The sequence below is a fragment of the Euprymna scolopes genome, chromosome 46 (genome assembly GCF_053919585.1).
Source record: "Euprymna scolopes isolate OS-2025 chromosome 46, ASM5391958v1, whole genome shotgun sequence".
NCBI lineage: Eukaryota > Metazoa > Mollusca > Cephalopoda > Sepiida > Sepiolidae > Euprymna > Euprymna scolopes.
Window position 1 is genome coordinate 136867473 of NC_136527.1, and position 21299 is coordinate 136888771.

A 21299-nucleotide genomic window follows, 5' to 3' on the forward strand; every position below is an offset into this window, starting at 1 on the left:
ATTGGAGTTCAGACGAGCACCTGCCATGAAAATAACGATAAAACAAGAATAGGCTCGCAACGTCTCTTCTGTGGGAGAGAGGTTGCAGGGTAGAGAAAAGGGCATCCCCCACTAAGCCACGAAGTCTATTTTGTACTCTGTCAAGGCAGGATAGGCTGTTTTTAGCAGCTCCTGCCCAGATATGGCAACAGTATTCCATCCTTGGACGTACTTGGCTTTTATATAGATAGAGAATTGCATCAGTAGTGAGATATCTTCTGGAGCGGTAGAAGGATCCCACCATCTTTCCAGCGACCTTGGCAACAGACTTGATGTACGTGTTCCATTTCAGATCAGGAGTAAAGGTCAAACCCAGAAGCTTGTCAAAACACGGGGCCTCACCCAGACGAGAGCCATCCATCACAATTGATGCCAGATGAGGATCAGAGCGTTGATGATGTAAGGATAGGAGTTTGGTTTTGGATGCATTAAAGGTAACCATCACATGGGAGGTCATTGATTAAGTACTAGACCACCGCACTAGAATAACAACCTTTGTTAAAAGGAGACATAACCATTCCATACTTTCACCTAACGATTTAATAATAATAAAAAAAAGAAAAAGAAAAGACACTTTTCTAACTGTTACAGACTTTCACCTAACAATTTAATGGAGAAAAGACATTTTCTAACCATTCCATACTTTCACCTAACGATTTAATAATAATAAAAAAAAGAAAAAGAAAAGACACTTTTCTAACTGTTACAGACTTTCACCTAACAATTTAATGGAGAAAAGACATTTTCTAACCACTCCATACTTTCACCTAACGATTTAATAATAATAAAAGAAAAGACACTTTTCTAACTGTTACGGACTTTCACCTAACAGTTGATTGAAAAAGATAAGATATCCCAGAATCTGTTAATTTGGAAGCCTGTCCAAAACATAATTATTTTCATGTATTATTTCCTTTTGTTTAATTATGTTTTCTCCTTTTAACTATTTGTTTTGTTTTTGTTTCAGATTTTTTACCTAATTAATAAAGCGTTTTCAACGTACTAGTTGTTTTCGTTATGTTAATTTGAGTTTATCTGTCTGCCCAACGCACGCTTTCTAAAGTTTGACTGCTGGACGGTATTGTAGGTACCTGAAAGCAAGATTCTGAGGAATAACTGCCGCGAGTTCCAGAACAATTGAACCTTGGAAGATAATACAGTTTTTTTTGAGGGAAAACTAATTTGAGTTGAAGAGAAAGGGAAAAAGCCGATTTAATAAAAACGATTGTGTTTTTAGAAATAAGAGACTTTGGCTGGCTGGCATTGAGGAGTGCACATTGCCTTGGGTTAGATTCAAAATGTCTGCTTTGGTTTCTAAGAAATGTTGTCATTTGGTCCACCTGTCATATTTAAGTGCTAGACCGACAAGTAAGTGATAGAAATTGAACCTTGGAAGATAATACAGTTTCATTGGGGGAGGAAAACTAATTTAAGTTGAAGAGAAAGAAAGAAAAAGGAAAAAAGAAAGGGAAAGAAGAAATTCCCCAAAAAAGAAAAGAAAAAGAATATGAAATAATCGGAAAGAGAAAGGAAAGAGTAATCTTTAAGTGACAGAGGGGGGGGGGGAAAGCCGATTTAATAAAAATGATTGTGTTTTTAGAAATAAGAGACTTTGGCTGGCTGGCATTGAGGAGTGCACATTGCCTTTGGTTAGATTCAAAATGTCTGCTTTGGTTTCTAAGAAATGTTGTCATTTAGTCCACCTGTCATATTTAAGTGCTATCTATATATATGAAATTTATTTATACAAACATTGATGGCTACATATGTGCATACATGTTTCTGTAATCATCCGCGTTGGGGGATTACGTCTTCAGGCCAAGAATTATCGACAGAATGCTTGATTGTCGACTATATCTTTACAAGCACCAAATTTTTACTTTACATTCAGTAGAATTGTCACCGAAGTATTTTCACTAATAGTATTCGGAATTCATAGCAGTGGGCCGACATCAGTGGATGAGGATGAGAGAGAGGATGAGGTATGATTAGGGGAGAGGGTATGCTAACACTTAGTCAGGAAAAACAGATGTCCATGAAATTCTGTCCATCAGAACAAAGCCGATAGCCATTAGTCACGTGCTCTCGTGTAATGAATGAATGCGTGAATGTAGGATTGACATGAAATTCTTAAATCTAAAATAATCTCCTGGTTGGAATTTAACTAAATAGAATAAGGAAAGAAGTGGATAGAATCCTAAAAAGATCTCTCGGTTGAAGTCTTAGATAAATCTTGACCAATTATTAAAAAAAAAATTGGTGAGCGATCTCCACAAGTCGTCGAACCTTAACCCCTTAAGTGCAATTAATGAAATATATAAAGAAACAACTAGAATCCTAAAAAGATCTCCCGGTTGGAGTTTGAAGTAAATCTTGACCAATTATTAAAAAACAAAGCTGATAGCCATTAGTCACGTGCACTCGTGTAATGAATGAATGCGTGAATGTAGGATTGACATGAAATTCTTAAAGATAAACTAAAATGACCGAAAAATAGGCTGAAATGACTTAAATAAATAAAAAGTAAATGATTTAGAATGACTTTAATGAACTTAAGAATGACTTAAATGCTTAAAAAGTAACTGAAATCCTTCAAAAACAACTTGAATGATCTGGAGAATGACTTGAATGGCTTTGAGACTGACTGGTTGTAAAGTGGGTGATCATTTTACATTAAATTAATACTGAAAAGTGATCCCCCACTTTATATCACAAATATTATTTGATTTTGGGAATTTGAAACGTTATTTTCATATTCAGAAACCCCGAAAACCAATAAATAGTGGTATAATAAACATAAAAAGAAATAAAAAGTACATGTGTTACGGACCCACCGACCGACCGAGTGACTTATAGAGTTTTTTTTTTTTTTTTTTTTTACATATAGGAACCACCACTTATCAAGGCCCAGAGGCCACTCAAGGATAAGGGTTACAGAGTGTACAGTAGAAATTGGACAATATAGTAATCATTAGTAATGAAAATTTGGTAAATTTGATAACTTATATAGAACGGCTCATCAAGAACTTATTTATGTTAGACTTGAAGACAACCATATTGTAGTCAGCTGGAAAGCAGGAAAACGGAAGACAATTCCACAGGCGTGCAGTTCTAAGAAAGAAGCTTTGCTCATGGAATCTACGTTTAGGTTTAAGCACAGATAAAGAGTGGGGGGAATTATTGATAGTGTGTACAGCTAGACGAGTGTTTCTTGTGAAAGTTTGGCGAGGGGGTACCATAGATTGAAGCTCAGTTAAACACCTTCCATGAAAATAACGATACATCAGAGACAAACTCGCAACATCTCTTCTGTGAGATAGAGGTTGCAAGGAAGAGAAAAGGACATCTCCTACGAGGCTACGAAGTCTATTTTGAACTCTATCAAGGCAGGACAAGTCCTTTCTAGTAGCTCCTGCCCAGATGTGGCAACAGTACTCCATCCTTGGACGTATCTGGCTCTTATATAGATAGAGAATAGCATCAGCAGTGAGATATTTACCGGATCGACAGAAAGATCCCACCATTTTTCCAGCAGCTTTGGCAACAGATTTGATGTACGTGTTCCATTTAAGATCGGGAGTAAAGGTCAAGCCCAGAAGCCTGTCAAAACTTGAGGCCTCCTAAAGACGAGAGCCATTCTTTTCAATTGATGCCAGATGTGGATCAGAGTGTTGATGATGTAAAGAGAGAAGCTTGGTTTTAGATGCATTAAAAGTAACCAGCCACTCCTTTCCCCATTGTACTACGTGCTCAAGATCAGAGGAGAGAGAATTGGAGAGAACTTGATCGTTTACTGTCTTAGATGTGCTACCATAAATGGTAGTGTCGTCAGCATAAATGTCTACAAATGATGTAAGGATGTGATTTGGAAGATCATTAATGTAGATCAGGAAAAGAGTTGGGCACAGGATGGACCCCTGAGGGACACCGGCATTAATACTGTGAGCTTCTGATTTTTGCCCCTCAACTACTACTCTTATGAACCTATCAGAAAGAAATGATTTAATAATTGAGAAGACATTTCCAGCTATACCATAGCTAGAGATCTTATGAAGTAAACCTTTATGCCGTACCCTATCAAAGGCCTTAGATATGTCAAGAGCAATTGCCCTAGAAAGGTGGCCTCCGTCGAGAGATTTGCTAATCCTATGAGATATAACTGTAAGCACATCTGCTGTAGATCTAGCAGAACAGAAACCATATTGAGTGTCACTAAGAGGGTTATTTTTGTTGAGATGGTTGATTACTTCTGTATTTAACACAGATTCCAACAACTTACTCATGACGCACAGGAGACTTATTGGCCTGTACTGAGAGGGGGATGAGCGATCACCTGAATTCTTAAATACAGGGCATACTGATGAAATTTTCCAGGGAGATGGGAAACTATTCTCCTTAAGACAACGTTTAAACAGTTTTGTAAGTATGGGCGCTAGTTCAGGTTGAAGTTTTTCTGAGTTGCTTGCACACAACTAAAAAAATAATTCTGTGGTATGCATTTAAAAAAAAAAAAACTGCTCTCCGTTAGTTGGTAACACATTTACTTATTAGTTACAAACAAGTGCAGCATCGGTTAAGAACAGAAACTACACTTTGATCTTAGCCATGTGGCCAAGGAAAAGTTACATTTTGGACAAGTTTCAGAAAAGTCTAACGGATAGGTAAAAATTTATGGGGCAAAAAGCGCCATTATTTGCAATTTTGGTACATTTTTACCCCTTTATGAGCCCCTAGGAATGCTGAATAGCAGTGACAATGGACAAACTATGCAGTTTTACACCGTAACGCATGTATATTTGAATTCAGCACCATGGGAGAGAGCACTATATAGATATACATATCAAGTTTTTTTATTGAGAAATATGAAAAAAGGGCATTTTTAGCACTAAAAGTCCCCGAGGGACGCAAAGCAGAATTTTGCTAGAGTCACCCATACTGAATTTATATTAAGAACAATGCCCTTCGCATTTTGGACAAGTTTCAGAAAAATGTAATGGATAGGTTCAAATTTATGGTGCAAAAAATGTCATTTTTTCAATTTTGGTACATTTTTGACTCCGGATGAGTCACTGAATGCCGAATACCAGTGAAAATGGACAAACAGTGCAGTTTTACACCTTAACACATGTATATTTGAATTCAGCAACATGGGAAACCACTATATAGACATATCAAGTTTTTGTTGAGAAATATGAAAAACGCGCTAGAAGAAAGGGCGTTTTCAGCCCTAAAAGTCCCCGGAGGATGCAAACCAGACTTTTGCCAGGGTCACCCATACTGAATTTATATTAAGAACAATGCCCTCCACATTTTGGGAAAGTTTCAGAAAAATCTAATAGATGGATCAAATGTTACGGGACAAAAGGTGTCATTTTTGGCCATTTTGAGACATTTTTGACCTCTTGAGCCCCTGTAGACGAAATGGGAATTTGTCGCACAAAATATTTTTTTTTTACTATGCACATCTATATATTGAAATATAATTTGTGACAAAATTTCAGGAAAAAACTAATGGACGGTTATCCGTCAATCATCTGGACAGACGAACCCATTGAAAAACTTAGCTCCCTCTCTGATAAATCGGGGGACCAAAATATTACTCCATACCCCTTGCTTAAAAAAAAAAAAAAAATAAAATGTAAATGTGTTACAGACTGACCAATGGAGTGACTTGCATGCGATTAAAAATGCCTTAGCAATGGAAGGGTTTCTCCTTCCATTGCCAAGGGAAAGTTACAAATCTAAGTGCATGATGCTATTCTCTATCTATATAAGAGCCAGGTACGTCCAAGGATGGAATACTGTTGCCACATCTGGGCAGGAGCTGCTAGAAAGGACTTGGCCTGCCTTGATAGAGTTCAAAATAGACTTCGTAGCCTCGTACGAGATGTCCTTTTCTCTTCTTTGCAACCTTTATCTCACAGAAGAGATGCTGCGAGTTTGTCTCTGATGTATCGTTATTTTCATGGAAAGTGTTCGAATGAGCTTCAATCTATGCCCCCCCCCCCCTCGCCAAACTTTCACAAGAAACACTCGTCTAGCTGTACACACTATCAATAATTCCCCCCACTCTTTATCTGTGCCTAAACCTAAACATAGATTCCATGAACAAAGCTTTTTTCTTAGAACTGCACGCCTGTGGAATTGTCTTCCGTTTTCCTGCTTTCCAGCTGACTACAATATGGTTGTCTTCAAGTCTAATGTAAACAAGTTCTTGATGAGCCGTTCCATATAAGTTATCAACTTTACCAAATTTTCATTACTAATGATTACTATAATGTCCAATTTCTACTGTACACTCTTTAACCCTTATCCTTGAGTGGCCTCTTGGCCTTGATAATGTGGTGATGCCTATGAAAAAAAAAAAAAAAAAAAAAAAAAAAAGTGTAGCATCTGTTAAGAACAGATGCTACACCATTCATACTGAATTTTTATTAAGAACAATGGCCGCCACATTTTGGACAAGTTTCAGAAAAATCTAATGGATAGGTCAAAAAAGTGTCATTTTTTGCAATTTTGATACATTTTTGACTCCGGATGAGACCATTGGAATGCCGAATACCAGTGACAATGGACAAACAGTGCAGTTTCACACCTTGACACATACATTCAGCAACATGGGAAACTACTATATAGACATATCAAGTTTTTGTTAAGAAATATGAGAAACGCGCCAGAAAAAAAGGTCGTTTTCAGCACTAAAAGTCCCCGGGGGATGCAAACCAGACTTTTGCCAGGGTCACCCATACTGCATTTATATTAAGAACAATGCCCTCTACATTTTGGGCAAGTTTCAGAAAAATCTAATGGATGGATCAAATTAACGGACAGACGGACCCATTGAAAACATAGAGAGTTCCACAGGTGTGCAGTTCTAAGAAAGAAGCTTCGTTCATGGGAGCTACGATTGGGTTTAAGCGCAGATAAAGAGGAGAGGGAATTATTGATAGTGGTTTTGGCTAGACGAGTGTTTTTCGTGAGAGTTTGGCCGCAAGAGGGCGGTGGCATACACTGGAGCTCAGACGAGCACTTGCCGTGAAAATTACGATAAAGCAGGGACAGGCTTGCAATGTCTCTCCTGTGTGGAAAGAGGTTGCAGGGAAGAGAAGAGGGCATCCCCCACTAGCTTTAACAGAGGAGTCACCACTTATCAAGGCCCAGAAGCCACTCGAGGCTACAAAGTCTTTTTTGAACTCTAGTATTCTATATAAGTCTGGGAAAATGAGTTTAGTGGTGAATGCTCTGACGAACTGCAATCACTTGTGCCCCCACGACGTGAGCACCCTCGACAAACCCGACAGGCTGCTGAATCCCACCCCCACACTGTAGAGATCCCTAGATGTAAAAGATCTTTTTACTCCAATAGTTTCTTCCCCAGAACCGCTAGACTCTGGAATTCCATTCCAGGTCCCTGCTTCCCCAACAGTACTGACGTGCAGAAGTTCAAGTGTAACGTGAACCGACACCTTGCTGCCCAAATCCCTACATAGTACCCCAGTAGTTGTTGCCCCTGATAGTAGCCCCCTACACCAAAGTGGCAATTTGCCTTGTTTGTGTTGAAAATTTATTAAAAAAAAAAAATATATATATATATAAACAAGGCCGATAGCCATTAGTCGCGTGAATGAATGCGTGAATGTAGGATTGACATGAAATTGTTAAAGATAAACTAAAATGACCGAAAAATGGGATGAAATGACTTAAATAAATAAAAATTTCAGGAAAAACTAATGGACAGTTATCCGTCAATCATCCGGACTAACGGACAGACGGACCCATTGAAAACATAGGTCCCTCTCTGATAAAACGGGTGACAAAAATGTTACTCCATACCTTTTGCTTTAAAAAAAAAAAAAAATAAAATCTAAGTGCAGCATCTGTTAAGAACAGATACTACACTTTGAGATATTAAATCTTTTATTCAGGCAAAAAAAAAAAAAGAACATCAACAAAAAACTTAGGCACAAGGCCAACTCAAAAGGAGGGGGAAGATGGGGGTCGTTGGTCATCCTTGTCTAGAACTATACAAAAGTTTCTCTTAGCTAGAATCTTCTTTCACCATAATACCGCATTCGCCCTTTTGTACTTGGGGACGTCCTACTTGGCACCCAATTGTTTAAAACATTTTTTATTTCCGTGTAAAAACAAAAAAGATAACCATGATGATACGATAATTCATTTGTGTCGAGGGCGAGGGAAAAAAAGAAAAAAGAAAAAAAAAGGTGATTAGTAGGACCCTCCCAACCTCGTCTAGTTGATAGACCGTCTGTTTCACTTGGTTTGTAAAGGAACCTGAGCTCCTGCAGGCCGGTCTCTAAGTGGGGATGCTCTATAGATGGGACGAAATGAAGAAAAGAAAATTTTGTGGGTAAGGGATGGGGAGTTAGTGATTGATTTCTTTCTCTCCAAGATGGGTGAAATTTAGAGTGAGGGGTGAGAAGAAAAAATTGCAGATAGGAGGGGATGGGGATCTTGGAGGCTTCTTAGTTGGGAAGGGATGAAGCATTTACTCGGCTAGCTAAGAGGCTGAAAATGGATTATGCTTGACGGAACTGCGCGTTCCACACCAAGGCGGGGAACATGTATTCAAACTTGGCTCCTTTTCGTACACACAGACTTGCTACATACATGTATCCATCTTCTGTCAAATGCCGCGCTATGCAGCCTTCTTCTAACATCTATTAAGAACAGATACTACACTTTGATCTTGGCCAAAAGGCCAAGAAAAGGGTATTTATTTGCTCCCCCACCAATCAAATTAGGCACAAGGCCGATTTTTAATGTGACGAGTGAAAGGGAAATGGGGAGACCAACTCCCCAGGGAGTAGGGGAGCTGGATAGTTACAATTGGTATGAAGGATTGCCCGTATATTGACCAAGGTCTTATATGTGGGGTTGGTATTTATTTGCTCCTCCACTGAGCAAATTAGGCACAAGGCCGATTTTTAATGTGAGGAGTGAAGCTAAGAACAGCATCTATTAACAACAGACCTTTGATCTTAACCAAAAAGGCCAAGCACAAAAGTGTTACGGACAGACAGACCGACCGATGGAGTGACTTATAGAGTCGCTTGCACGCGACTAAAAACATACAGTGTTTACCTATGTATTGGAAAATTTAAAATGGCGGTTGACTCTCTTGAACACAGTAAGTCTGGGAAAATGAGTTAAAAATAAGAAACTATACAAAATAATGTTAGAAATCCACCAAATATATGTCAGCCTATGTCACGGTAAAATATCGAGCAAGTTTCTAACAGTATTCTATATAGATTTTTTTTATTTTTAACTCATTTTCCCAAACTTACCGTGTTCAAGAGAGAGTCGGGCGCCATTTTTAAGTTTCAAATAAATCGGTAAACACTGTTTTTTTTTTTTTTTTTTTCGAGCTGAATAAACATGTTACATTGAGTAAAAACACTAAAAAAGTATCTTATATTTTGCCTTTGATAAGATTTGTCTTTTTTTTTTTTTTGGACAACTTTTTCGAATCTATGTGTATAGTAAAAAAAACCCACAATTTGTTATGATACCGAGCAAAAGCTCCGATTTTTAGGAAGAAAAGCTAGTATTAAAGATGGGGAGGGAGTGTCGGCACTTTATATGGAGTTATCTCCCCGTGGCATGTTTTAAAAAATTCAAAGTTGGCTGACTTCAATGCGTTCAATTTAAATAAAGGGCAGACAACTCCGTAATCGGCATAATAAAACTAAAATGCGACTTACCAACAGACGCCATAAAGGTTGGTGAAGTTAGGACAAAATATGGGAAACTCTGCAAAAGGAAGAAGTGCGTCAAACATCCGAGGAATCCGCAGATGAGCATCATGATGGGTAAATCTTCGAATAACGCTAAACAGACATGGATGCCTGTAATAATCTGAAAATGAAAGGAAATAAATTATATATATATATGTATATATAGGGAGCATATATATATATATATATATATATATGCTCCCTATATATATGCACACACACACACACATATACAAAAACTTGTCATTAAAATTTATCAAAAAAAAAACCCCACAAAAACAACAAATAACGCTAAACAAACGTGTAATAATATAAAAACTGAAAGAAAAAACATGTATATATACATGTATGTATGTGTATATATATATATACGTATATATATGTATCTATACACACACATGCATATATATATACACATGTATGTATATATACATATATATATATATATACACACACACATGTATATATATGTATATATACATACACACGTATATATACACATATATACGCACGTATATATACACATATATACGCACGTATATATACACATATATACGCACGTATATATACACATATATACGCACGTATATATATATATACACATATATACGCACGTGTATATATATGATGATGATTGCAACGTCTTGTCAGACGAGTGCCACTCTCTCAGACATTTAAAATCCATGAGCCCAAATACTAGCACCGAGTATATTTGTGTGTGTGTATATGTGTATTGCGGTGGAGAGGGCTCCCGTAAGCCGTGAAGGCAACCTTTCTAGGAGAAGCAAATCTCTGATTTAAAAAACCATAAAGCGGAAGACCATTACCCGCATTAAGCTGGTCTGCAGTTTAATTTGTTGCTGGCTATCTTGCTCTTGCTTGTTGCTGGATCTCAACATTTTGAACCGAGAGAGAGACTTAGCTGTTGTACAAAGCTAAGATTCTGTAACATCATATTTGTATAGATACTCCCGCAGACATTTGGGCTCATGGATTTTAAATGGCACTCGTCTGACAAGACGTTGCAATCATCATATATATATATATTTTTTTTTTTTTTTTTTTTTTTTTTACAAAGGCATCACCACATTATCAAGGCCCAGAGGCCACTCAAGGATAAGGGTTAAAGAGTGTACAGTAGAAGTTGGTCAATATAGTAATCATTAGTAATGAAAATTTGGTAAATTTAATAACTTATATGGAACGGCTCATCAAGAACTTATTTACTTTAGACTTGAACAAAACCATATTGTAGTCAGCCGGAAAGCAGGAAAACGGAAGACAATTCCACAGGCGTGCAGTTCTAAGAAAGAAGCTTTGTTCATGGAATCTACGTTTAGGTTTAGGCACAGATAAAGAGTGGGGGAAATTATTGATAGTGTTTACAGCTAGACGAGTGTTTCTTGTGAAAGTTTGGCGAGGGGGGACCATAGATTGAAGCTCAGTTGAACACTTTCCATGAAAATAACGATACATCAGAGACAAACTCGCAACATCTCTTCTGTGAGATAGAGGTTGCAAGGAGGAGAAAAGGACATCTCCTACGAGGCTACGAAGTCTATTTTGAACTCTATCAAGGCAGGACAAGTTCTTTCTAGCAGCTCCTGCCCAGATGTGGCAACAGTATTCCATCCTTGGACGTACCTGGCTCTTATATAGATAGAGAATATATATATAAACAACACACATATATCTATATATATATAACTACTTAATTTACTCACATAAAATTAATATACGAAAGTATAGATTTATGCGTAAACTTTAAGTATTTACTTCAAAAGTGCTCAATACATAGGTAGAGCTAGTTAGTAGAGTGGATGAAACGTGGAATATTCAGTGTAGCTTAATTGCCATATATCTCTATATAAATAAAATGAACTCATTTTTTCCCCGTCGGATTGTGACATTAATAGGATTAAAAATCAAGATATTTCATGCAAATATAATATGCACAAACGGCAGAACAATATCTGAGGTGTGTTATAGGCTTATTATTTCTCAAATTCCTCGATAATCTCCGATTTGTATACTTTTTCTGCTGAGAAGTCACGGCCAAAATCGGTTAAGATCAATGGAAGTGGTAAAATATTTTCTCTCTAATAAATTCCTCCTCCCCCTGCCACCACTTAACACCGTTTGGGGATCGTTCACAAGGAACGGTTGAGAAGAGAACACCGGTTTGGCTTCGTAGTTCTTTCATGTGAAGTTATTTAAAATCACTAAACTAAGCTGCAGTGCTCTGTGACGTAGTGGTTAGCGTGCTGGACAATTCACATTATATTTTCACGTTCGCGCCGACCTACCGTAGTTGTTTTTTTTGTTTTTTTTTCCTAAACAACTGGAATGGACTTTTGTTGGTGGCCGAACTGTTAACGTTACAGATGTTCTTTTTTTTTTTTTCACACTTTATTTTCCTACTTTTACTCATGACTCCGGGTTTGATCCTTCCTACTTACCTACCATAACATTTTTAAAAACTCCCCCCCCCCCCCGTCCCGGAAACAAACACTCGGGCAACGCCGGGTACCTCCGCTAGTATTTTATAAATTACTATATTTATATCTCTCTCTCTCTCTCTATATATATATATATCTCTATATTTCATTTATTTCTATATATAGTTTCATTCTTGCAAATTTTTTGAGATTTATGGTTTCTTATTTTTAATTTTTTTTTATATTTAGTGTTTTTTGTTGCTAATCAATCTCAAATAATTTGGTTGGATTTTAACATATCTATATATATATATATATAAATTTGTATTCCTGTCTGTCTGTTTGTTCACAATTTGATTAACATTGTCTTCTTTTTTTTTTTTTTTTTTACACAGTGGTCACCACTTATCAAGGCCCGAAAGCCACTCAGGGATAAGGGTTATTGCAAGTACAGTACCTAAGTGTGGAGATTTGATGAAGTGTTTACTTAAGGGGGCGGCTCATTAGGAATTTGTTAACGTTGGACTTGAAGACATCCAAGTTGTAGTCCGGAGGGAAGCAGGCAGACGGAACAGAGTTCCACAGGCGTGCAGTTCTAAGAAAGAAGCTTTGTTCATGGAATCCACGTTTTGATTTAGGCACGGATAAAGAGTGGGGGAAATTTTTCACAGTGGATTCAGCTAGACGGATGTTTTTCGTGAAAGATTGGCGAGGGGGGACCAGAGATTGGAGTTCAGACGAGCGCCTGCCATGGAAATAACAATAAAACAAGGATAGGCTTGCTTGCAACGTCTCTTCTGTGGGAGAGAGGTTGCAGGGTAGAGAAAAGGGCATCCCCTACTAAGCCACAACGTCTATTTTGTACTCTGTCAAGGCAGGATAGGCTGTTTTTAGCAGCTCCTGCCCAGATATGGCAGCAGTATCCCATCCTTGGACGTACTTGGCTTTTATGCAGATAGAGAATTGCATCAGTAGTGAGATATCTTCTGGAGCGGTAGAAGGATCCCACCATCTTTCCAGCGACCTTGGCAACAGACTTGATGTACATGTTCCATTTCAGATCAGGAGTAAAGGACAAACCCAGAAGCTTGTCAAAACACGGGGCTTCTCCTAAACGAGAGCCATCCATTTCAATTGATGCCAGATGGGGATCAGAGCGTTTATGATGATGAACAGATAAATAATTGTAAATATGCACCATTTTAAATTTTCCAATACATATGTAAACACTGTATATTTTTTCGAGCTGAATAAACATGTTACATTGAATAAAAACACTAAAAACTTATCCAGTTAGGTAGAAAAGTAACTTATCAGAGCTTATATACAAAAGGTTCCTTAATTTACTCTTTCGTTTATTTCGATATATAGTTTAATTCTTGCAAACTAGATACAAGTAAGAGAATACGTCATTTGCATATGGCATTAAGAAATATCAGTTTTATTATATATATATTTTTTTTTATTCGATCTACACCCCAAACAAGGCAAGTGCCACTTTGAAGTAGGGGGCTACTATCGGGGACAATTTGCGGGGCATTATGAAGGGAGATGAGTAGAAACATGTTGAGGGCTTAAACTTCTGCATATCAGTACAGTTGGGAAAGCAGTATCCCGGAAGGGAGTTTTCCAAAGACTTGCTATTGGAGTAAAAGGCTTTCTCTCTCTCTCTCCATCCGATCTCTTGTTTAATTTCTCTTCTCTTCTTCTTCGAAAGAAACAATGTGTTGTAGCCGTTATCTTCGTCTCTCTTCCTCTTCGTATCTCTACTCTCTATGAAGGGAGATGAGTAGAAAGATGTTTGTTCACATTACACTTGAACTTCTGCATATCAGTACAGTTAGGAAAGCAGAATCCCGGAAGGGAGTTTCCAAAGACTTGTAGTTCTGGGGAAGAAACTATTGGAGTAAAAGGCTTTCTTATACCTAGGGATCTCTACTGTAAAGGGGTGGGACTTAGTTGCTTGTCGGGTTTGTCGGGGGTAGTCACATTGAGGAGGTACAAGTGCTTGCAGTTCGTCAGAGCAGCCACCATTAAAGTATTTGCAGAACAGGCAGAGGGATGCAACATCTCGTCGATGAGACAGAGGCTGAAGCTTAGATGACAGTTCAGGACCTATCAGGTTGGCGACTCTTTTGAACCCTGTCGAGGAGTGAGAGACAAGCAGCAGATGCACCAGCCCAGATGTGACAACAGTACTCCATACATGGGCAAATGGTGGCCTTATAGAGGTACAGGATACTTTCAGGCGTAAGTAGTTTTCTAGCATGGTAGAGAGAGCCCACCTTCTTTGCAGCAGTCTTCGCAATGCTCTCAATGTATCTATTCATGTTCCCTGTAAACGTTAGGCCGAGGAGTTTAAAGGAAGTACTTTCAGGCAGTGTATTCTTAGCCATTGCTATTGGTGGTAGAAAAGCTTTTTGTAGTTATTGAAGGAAACAAGCTTAGTCTTGGCAGCATTGAATGCGACCATCCATTTATGTCTCCCCATTCCACTACAGATTGGGGGGTTATCCTCTAGTGATTCTGCCATTTCCTTAGATATGTGTTCATTTGTTTTCCCCTCATATCTGTTATAGAGGGTGGTGTCATCGGCAAATATACCCATCTCCGAAACAATTTTGTCAGGGAGGTCATTTATGAGTATCAGGAACAATAAAGATCAAACGATAGACCCCTGGGGGTACTCCCGCATTTATATCATTTTTTAGATGTACGACCGTCGAGGACAACTTTGATTTTTTCCACTTTGAAGCAGGGGGCTACTATCAGGGACTTAATTAGTGGGGTCATTATGAAGGGAGATGAGTAGAAAGATGTTTGTTAACATTACACTTGAACTTCTGCATATCAGTGCAGTTAGGAAAGCAGAATCCCAGAAGGGAGTTCCAAAGACTTGCAGTTCTGGGGAAGAAACTATTGGAGTAAAAGGCTTTCTTGCACCTAGGGATCTCTACTGTAAAGGGGTGGGATTTAGTTGCTTGTTGGGTTTGTTGGGGATAGTTACATCAGGAATAATAAAGGTCCAAGGATAGACCCCTGAGGTACTCCCGCATTTATGTCATATTGTTTAGATGTACGACCGTCGAGGACAACTTTGATTTTTCTCTTACTTAAGAAGGATTTAATTACATTATGAATTCTTCCAGTGATTCCATATGATCTAATTTTCCTTAGAACACCATCGTGCCATACCCTGTCAAAAGCCATAGATATATCAAGGGCTACTGCTCTACCCTCCCGTTTTCCCAGTGAACGGTATATATGTTCAGAGACTACAGTTAAGATATCTGCTGTTGAACTGGCTTGCCTGAATCCATATTGTTTGTTGGTTAGGAGTTTAGCAACTGTTAGGTGTTGGACTAGGGCTTGATTAACTAAGGACTCAAATATTTTGTCGAAAAGTGGGAGGAGGCTAATGGGGCGATAATTTAGTGGGTTAGTTCTTTCACCAGATTTCTTGAAGACTGGTACCACAGAAACAGTTTTCCAGCAAGATTCATTAAGGCATTTATTGTAAAGTTTGGTGAGAACTGGAGCAACCTCAGCAGAGCATTTTTTTTATTAGCACAGCCGGGATGAGATCTGGTCCACATGCTTTTGAGGTGTCTAGGCTTTTTATGATACCATGCACCTGAGAAGGGGTGATTTTCAAATCGTCTAGTGTGGCGTCTGTCCGCAAAGGAAAGTCGGGGAGGGAGTGGTATGCTGGGTCCAGTGTGGAGTTTGAGGCAAACCGACTGGCAAGCAGATTTGCCTTGTCAGTTGCCGTGCAAGCAACCTCATGATTGTTTGATAGTGGGGGAATAGTTGACTGTCCATTATTTACTACACTCTCGTAGATTTTCCAAAAATCACGATTTCCTAATTTCTGTGCTTCGATGCGTTTCCTGGTGGTTTCAGTGTAATCTGTCTTAGCTGTAGCTATTACTCTCTTAGAATTATTTTTGGCTTCTATATATTTCTGTTTGTTTGAGCTGGACTTATATCAGTTGAATCTGCGGAACGCATGCTGCCTTTGAGCAATAGCAGCTGCACAAGCAGAGGTAAACCATTGAGGAGAGTGGGGTTTGCTATAGAATTTCCGCGTGGGAACATGCGCTTCGATTGCAGTTTTGAACCATTCAGTGGTCTCATTTGCACACTGTTCAGCTGGGAGAGAAAAGATATTTTGCCATGGGGCATCTCTGATGAGTTCCCTGATGGCTTCCCAGTCGGCCTTTTTGTAATACGTCGTTGTTTTGAGTAGTGGGTCTTCAGTTTTAGGGTGAGAATTTAGGGTGATTTCTACCATTATCACAGCGTGATCAGCATTCCCGAGTGGGCTGTGGGCATTTGTTGTACAATCATCGGGAACTGTTGTCAGAAAAGATCTAGAAGTGAGACATGTTAGTCTTGCTGGTCTGGGAAATGTGTCGGGAATGTAATCGTCTGAAATAGGGAATGGGATATAGCGAAGCTATGTGTTGTGCTACAAGCTATGTCTGTGTAGTTAAAGAATCCAAGCCAGTTACTGAAATACAAAAATAAGGTATTTAATCACTTTTTCCGTAAAAACTTTATTCTTAAAAAACACAAGAGATACACCAGATCTGATTGCATAATCAGAAAGAGCACACAATTTTGCATAAGAATACCAAGTTTCATGAGAATAGCTTGAAAAATAAATAAATGGTGGCAAAATTACCGAATTTCTTGAAATGTTGAGGTCCGTAATTTAGCCCACTTTTTTTAAAGAAAAATGTCCACGGAAAAGCATAAATTTTGGCACTTAAAATTCTCATAACTTTTCAACTACTGATGGTATTTGCCTAATTTAAATGGTTTTAAGCATCTTTTACATAGTTCTTTTCATGCAAGTTGATAAAATAACAATTATCTAAAAAGATAAAAAATCAACTTGTAATGCTAATTTTAATATAAGTTAACATTATATAATCAATTCTTAATGCTGCAATATTTTAAGTTATAAATTTATATTTTTTACTAGAATATCTTGTCCTTTTCTTTTCCAGTTTTAACAACTAGTCCTTTACTTTTCCATGTTTAAGCTAAACCATATTACTTTTCATGCTTGCATTTTTCTATTGTAATATAAGTTAACATTATATAATCAATTCTTAATGCTGCAATATTTTAAGTTATAAATTTATATTTTTTACTAGAATATCTTGGCGTTTTCTTTTCCAGTTTTAACAACTACTGTCTCTATAAAAGATAATGATTTTATTTAAAAGCTTCTGAAGAGTGAATTTAATTTTTATTTTTTGTAAACTAGCGGCTGTGCCACGTCGGCACACACAACACCAAGTCAAACACAAAATCGAGTACACGCAACATCGTCTTTTACATAGCTTTTTTCATGCAAGTTGATAAAATTATTATCTTAAAAGAAAAAAATCAAGTTGTAATGCTATTAAAACTGTATATTCTTAAAAAAAGGGGTCAACTTACGAAAATTAATTATTTGATCACTTACTGTAAAAACTATACTCTCAAAAAAAAAAAAAAAAAAAAAAAAAAAAAAAAAAGGACTAATTTACAAAATATTCAATCACTTTTGCTGTAAAAAATATATTCTTAAAAAAACACAAAGAGATATACCAGATCTGATTGCATAATCAGAAAGAGCACACAATAAGAGTGCCAAGTTTCAGGAGAATAGTTTAAAAAATAAATAAATGGTGGCAAAATTAGTGAATTTCTTCAAATGTTGAGGTCGGTAATTTAGCCCACTTTTTCTAAAGAAAAATGTCCACGGAAAAGCCTAAATTTTGGCACTTAAAATTCTCATAACTTTTGAACAGTGAATTTAATTTTTATTTTTTGTAAACTAGCTTTTGTGCCACGTTGGCACACACAACGCCGAGTCAAACACAAAATCGAGTACACTCAACATCAAGTACACTCAACATCGTCTTTTACATAGCTTTTTTCATGCAAGTTGATAAAATAATTATCTAAAAAGAAAAAAATCAACTTGTAATGCTATTAAAACTGTATATTCTTAAAAATAGGGGTCAACTTACAAAAATGAATTCTTTGATCATTTACTGTAAAACCTATACTCTCAAAAAAAAAAAAAAAAAGGACTAATTTACAAAATTAAGGTATTCAATCACTTTTGCAGTAAAAACTATATTCTTACAACACACGAGATATACCAGATCTGACTGCATAATCAGAAAGAGCACACAATTTTACATAAGAGTGCCAAGTTTCATGAGAATAGCTTGAAAAATAGATAAATGATGGCGAAATTACCGAATTTCTTGGAATGTTGAGGCCTGTAATTTAGCCCACTTTTTCTAAAGAAAAATGTCCACAGAAAAGCCTAAATTTTGGCACTTAAAATTCTCATAACTTTTCAACCTACTGATGGTATTTGCATAATTCAAACGGTTTTAAATATCTTTTACATAGCTCTTTTCATGCAAGTTGTTAAAATAATTATCTAACAAGAAAAAAATCAACTTGTAATCCTATAAAAAACTGTATATTCTTCAAAAAAAAAAGAAAAAAAGGGGGGGGGACAACTTACAAAAATAAGGTATTTGATCACTTTTGCTGTAAAAACTGTATATTCTTCAACCAATTCAGCCAGATAATACAAACCGGCAGCTGAAAAAGAAAAGAAATTATTATTATTATTATTATTATCGTCATTATTATTGTTATTGTTGTTATTATTGTTATTGTTATTATTAATATTGTTATTGTTATTATTATTAATATTGTTATTATTATTATTATTGTTGTTATTATTATTGTTATTATTATTATTATTGTTATTATTGTTGTTATTATCATTATTATTATTGTTATTATTATTATTGTTAATATTATTATTATTATTGTTATTATTATGAATATTATTATTGTTATTATTATTATTATTATTGTTATTATTATTATTATTATTGTTATTATTGTTATTATTATTATTATTATTATTGCTATTATTGGCTCGCATGGAGCTTTCACACAAGTCAACAAACGATCTGATTGGAAACCTGTGGTATTCTCTGGAAGCTGAGTGACAACAAGTCTCCCCAGACGTCCAGCTCTCTCCACCTCCTTCGATAGCATTTGCAAATGAATTTGCATCATCGCAACAGCCGCTTATCATTGATTTCTCGCTGGTAGTGGCCATTGGTTTATACTGGAATTTGAGTGGCACTCAGCCTCCCCAAGGTCCCAGTTCTCTTTGCGCTTGTCCAAGGTCTGGTTGGCGCTCGCTCCTCGGTCTTTCAGTCCTTATTGACCCTTCTCGGCCCTTTGGTATCATTTTTTTTGGGGGGTGGGGGGGTCGGTGATGAAACAATGGGGGGAGGGATGCATGATGGGGGGTGTAGAACTTGTAAATATGCAGTTTCGGTGTTCTTCATTCCCTGTAACGCTTATTCGCTATATTGTCTTGTATTATTCTCCGCATTCAAGGGTTTTCCTTAATATTTCAGTCGTTTTCATTATCGTTAGTCGTTGTACTTGTGCAGTTATTCCTCTGATTCCAATTTCTGACATTCTTTTTTTCGAAGTTTTTCGGAATTGTTCCTAGTGCTCCTACTATAATCGGTACTATTTGGACTTTCTTCATCATCCAAATCCCTTTTAACTCTCTGGCTAGCTCTGTGTATTTGCTTCGTTTCTCATTTTCTTTCATACTCACCCTGTGATCAGCTGGGACTGCAAAGTCCACGATTTGACAGGATTTTTCTTTCCTGTTAATTATTACGACATCTGGTCTTCTTGCTTGGATGGGTTTGTCCGTCTGTATGTCCATGTCCCATAGGATTTTGTGGTTCTCGTTTTCGAATGCTGTTGCGGGTTTATGCTTGTACCATTTTTGTCTGTACGCTCAAAATGCAGTCATTTACAGAATTCCCAGTGTACCACCCTCCCCACTTGGTCATGCCCGTTTTTGTATTCCTTTTGGGCCAGTTTGCTGCATTCACTTACTATATGGTTTATCGTTTCGTCTCTTTGTCCACAGAGTCTGCATTTGCTGTTTTCTTGTGTTTTATTGATCCTTGCTTTGATATGGTTGGTTCTTATCGAGTTATCTTGTGCTGCAGTTGTTAGAGATTCAGTTTCTCGGTTTATATGTCCTTTTCGCATCCATGTCCAGGTGTTTTCGTTATTCTCATCTTTTGTCATTCTTATGAATATTCCATGGAGTTGTTGTTATTGTTATTATTATCATCATCATCATTATTACTATTGTTATTATTGTTATTATCATCATCATCATTATCATCATCATTATTACTATCATATCTAAATATTAATTTACTTGTCTGTACGTCCAGTGTTACAAAAATAAATAAACAAATGAAAGCCACTCAAGTGTTACATGATAAGGGCTGTCCCCTTTTCATGTAAGCATAAAAATAGAGAGATTTAGTTAAAATGAAAATAAAATGAGAGAAAGCAGAAATCGAACCCTGAACATAAGTTTTAAAGAACAATAGGTTTAAATGGAATGTCCAGTAAATTGTTAATTCTGATGAAATAAATAATAAATAAACTATTCAATTGTTAAAAGAATGTGGATAATAAAATATGGGTTAAATAAATTAGATATGTAGGTTGAATTCCTTTGTGGAAATAACAAAGAAAAAATAGGTTATTGGAAAAATCTGAATGTTCGGGAAACGTGCGACTCGCGTATGTTGGGGGCACGTGAGTTTGGTCACGTGCCTCCAACATGCATGGATTTCTCAATATAGGAAGTAAGAGTTAGCTAGTGAAAAAGACAGAGGGAGTTTGAGATCGACAGACATGGGTTTCAATCGTCTAGAAGCGAGACGATCACATTTTGAAACTTAATATGCGAACCTTTGAATTCCTGAATGCAAAGCCACCAACCGGTTCAAGTGGAAGAAGAATAAATGTTCCATGTGTTTTTATAACTGCCGTCTCCTGTGTCCATCATTACATGAAAAAGGTATTGTCTATTTATGTGTACAAACTATTTGAAATTCATCATCTAAAAAATATATGTGTTAGAAAGTTAATGTGTCTATTTATGTTATACAAACACTTTTGTTCATACGAACTGTCA

General features: G+C 36.9%; 1 protein-coding gene and 1 pseudogene across 1 annotated transcript in view; both read right to left on the bottom strand.

Annotated features, from left to right (window-relative positions):
* LOC145270867 (protein TEX261-like) overlaps nt 1–21299 on the bottom strand; it is a 96843-nt gene that overhangs the window by 53469 nt on the left and 22075 nt on the right. Inside the window, exons 2-3 of the mRNA XM_080126422.1 lie at nt 18777–18856; nt 9765–9918 (exon numbers count right to left, since the gene is read on the bottom strand). Of these exons, the coding sequence (XP_079982548.1) occupies nt 9765–9918; nt 18777–18856 (234 nt within the window). The remainder of the gene's footprint in view (nt 1–9764; nt 9919–18776; nt 18857–21299) is intronic.
* Nucleotides 8665–8771, bottom strand: LOC145271916 (U2 spliceosomal RNA; annotated as a pseudogene).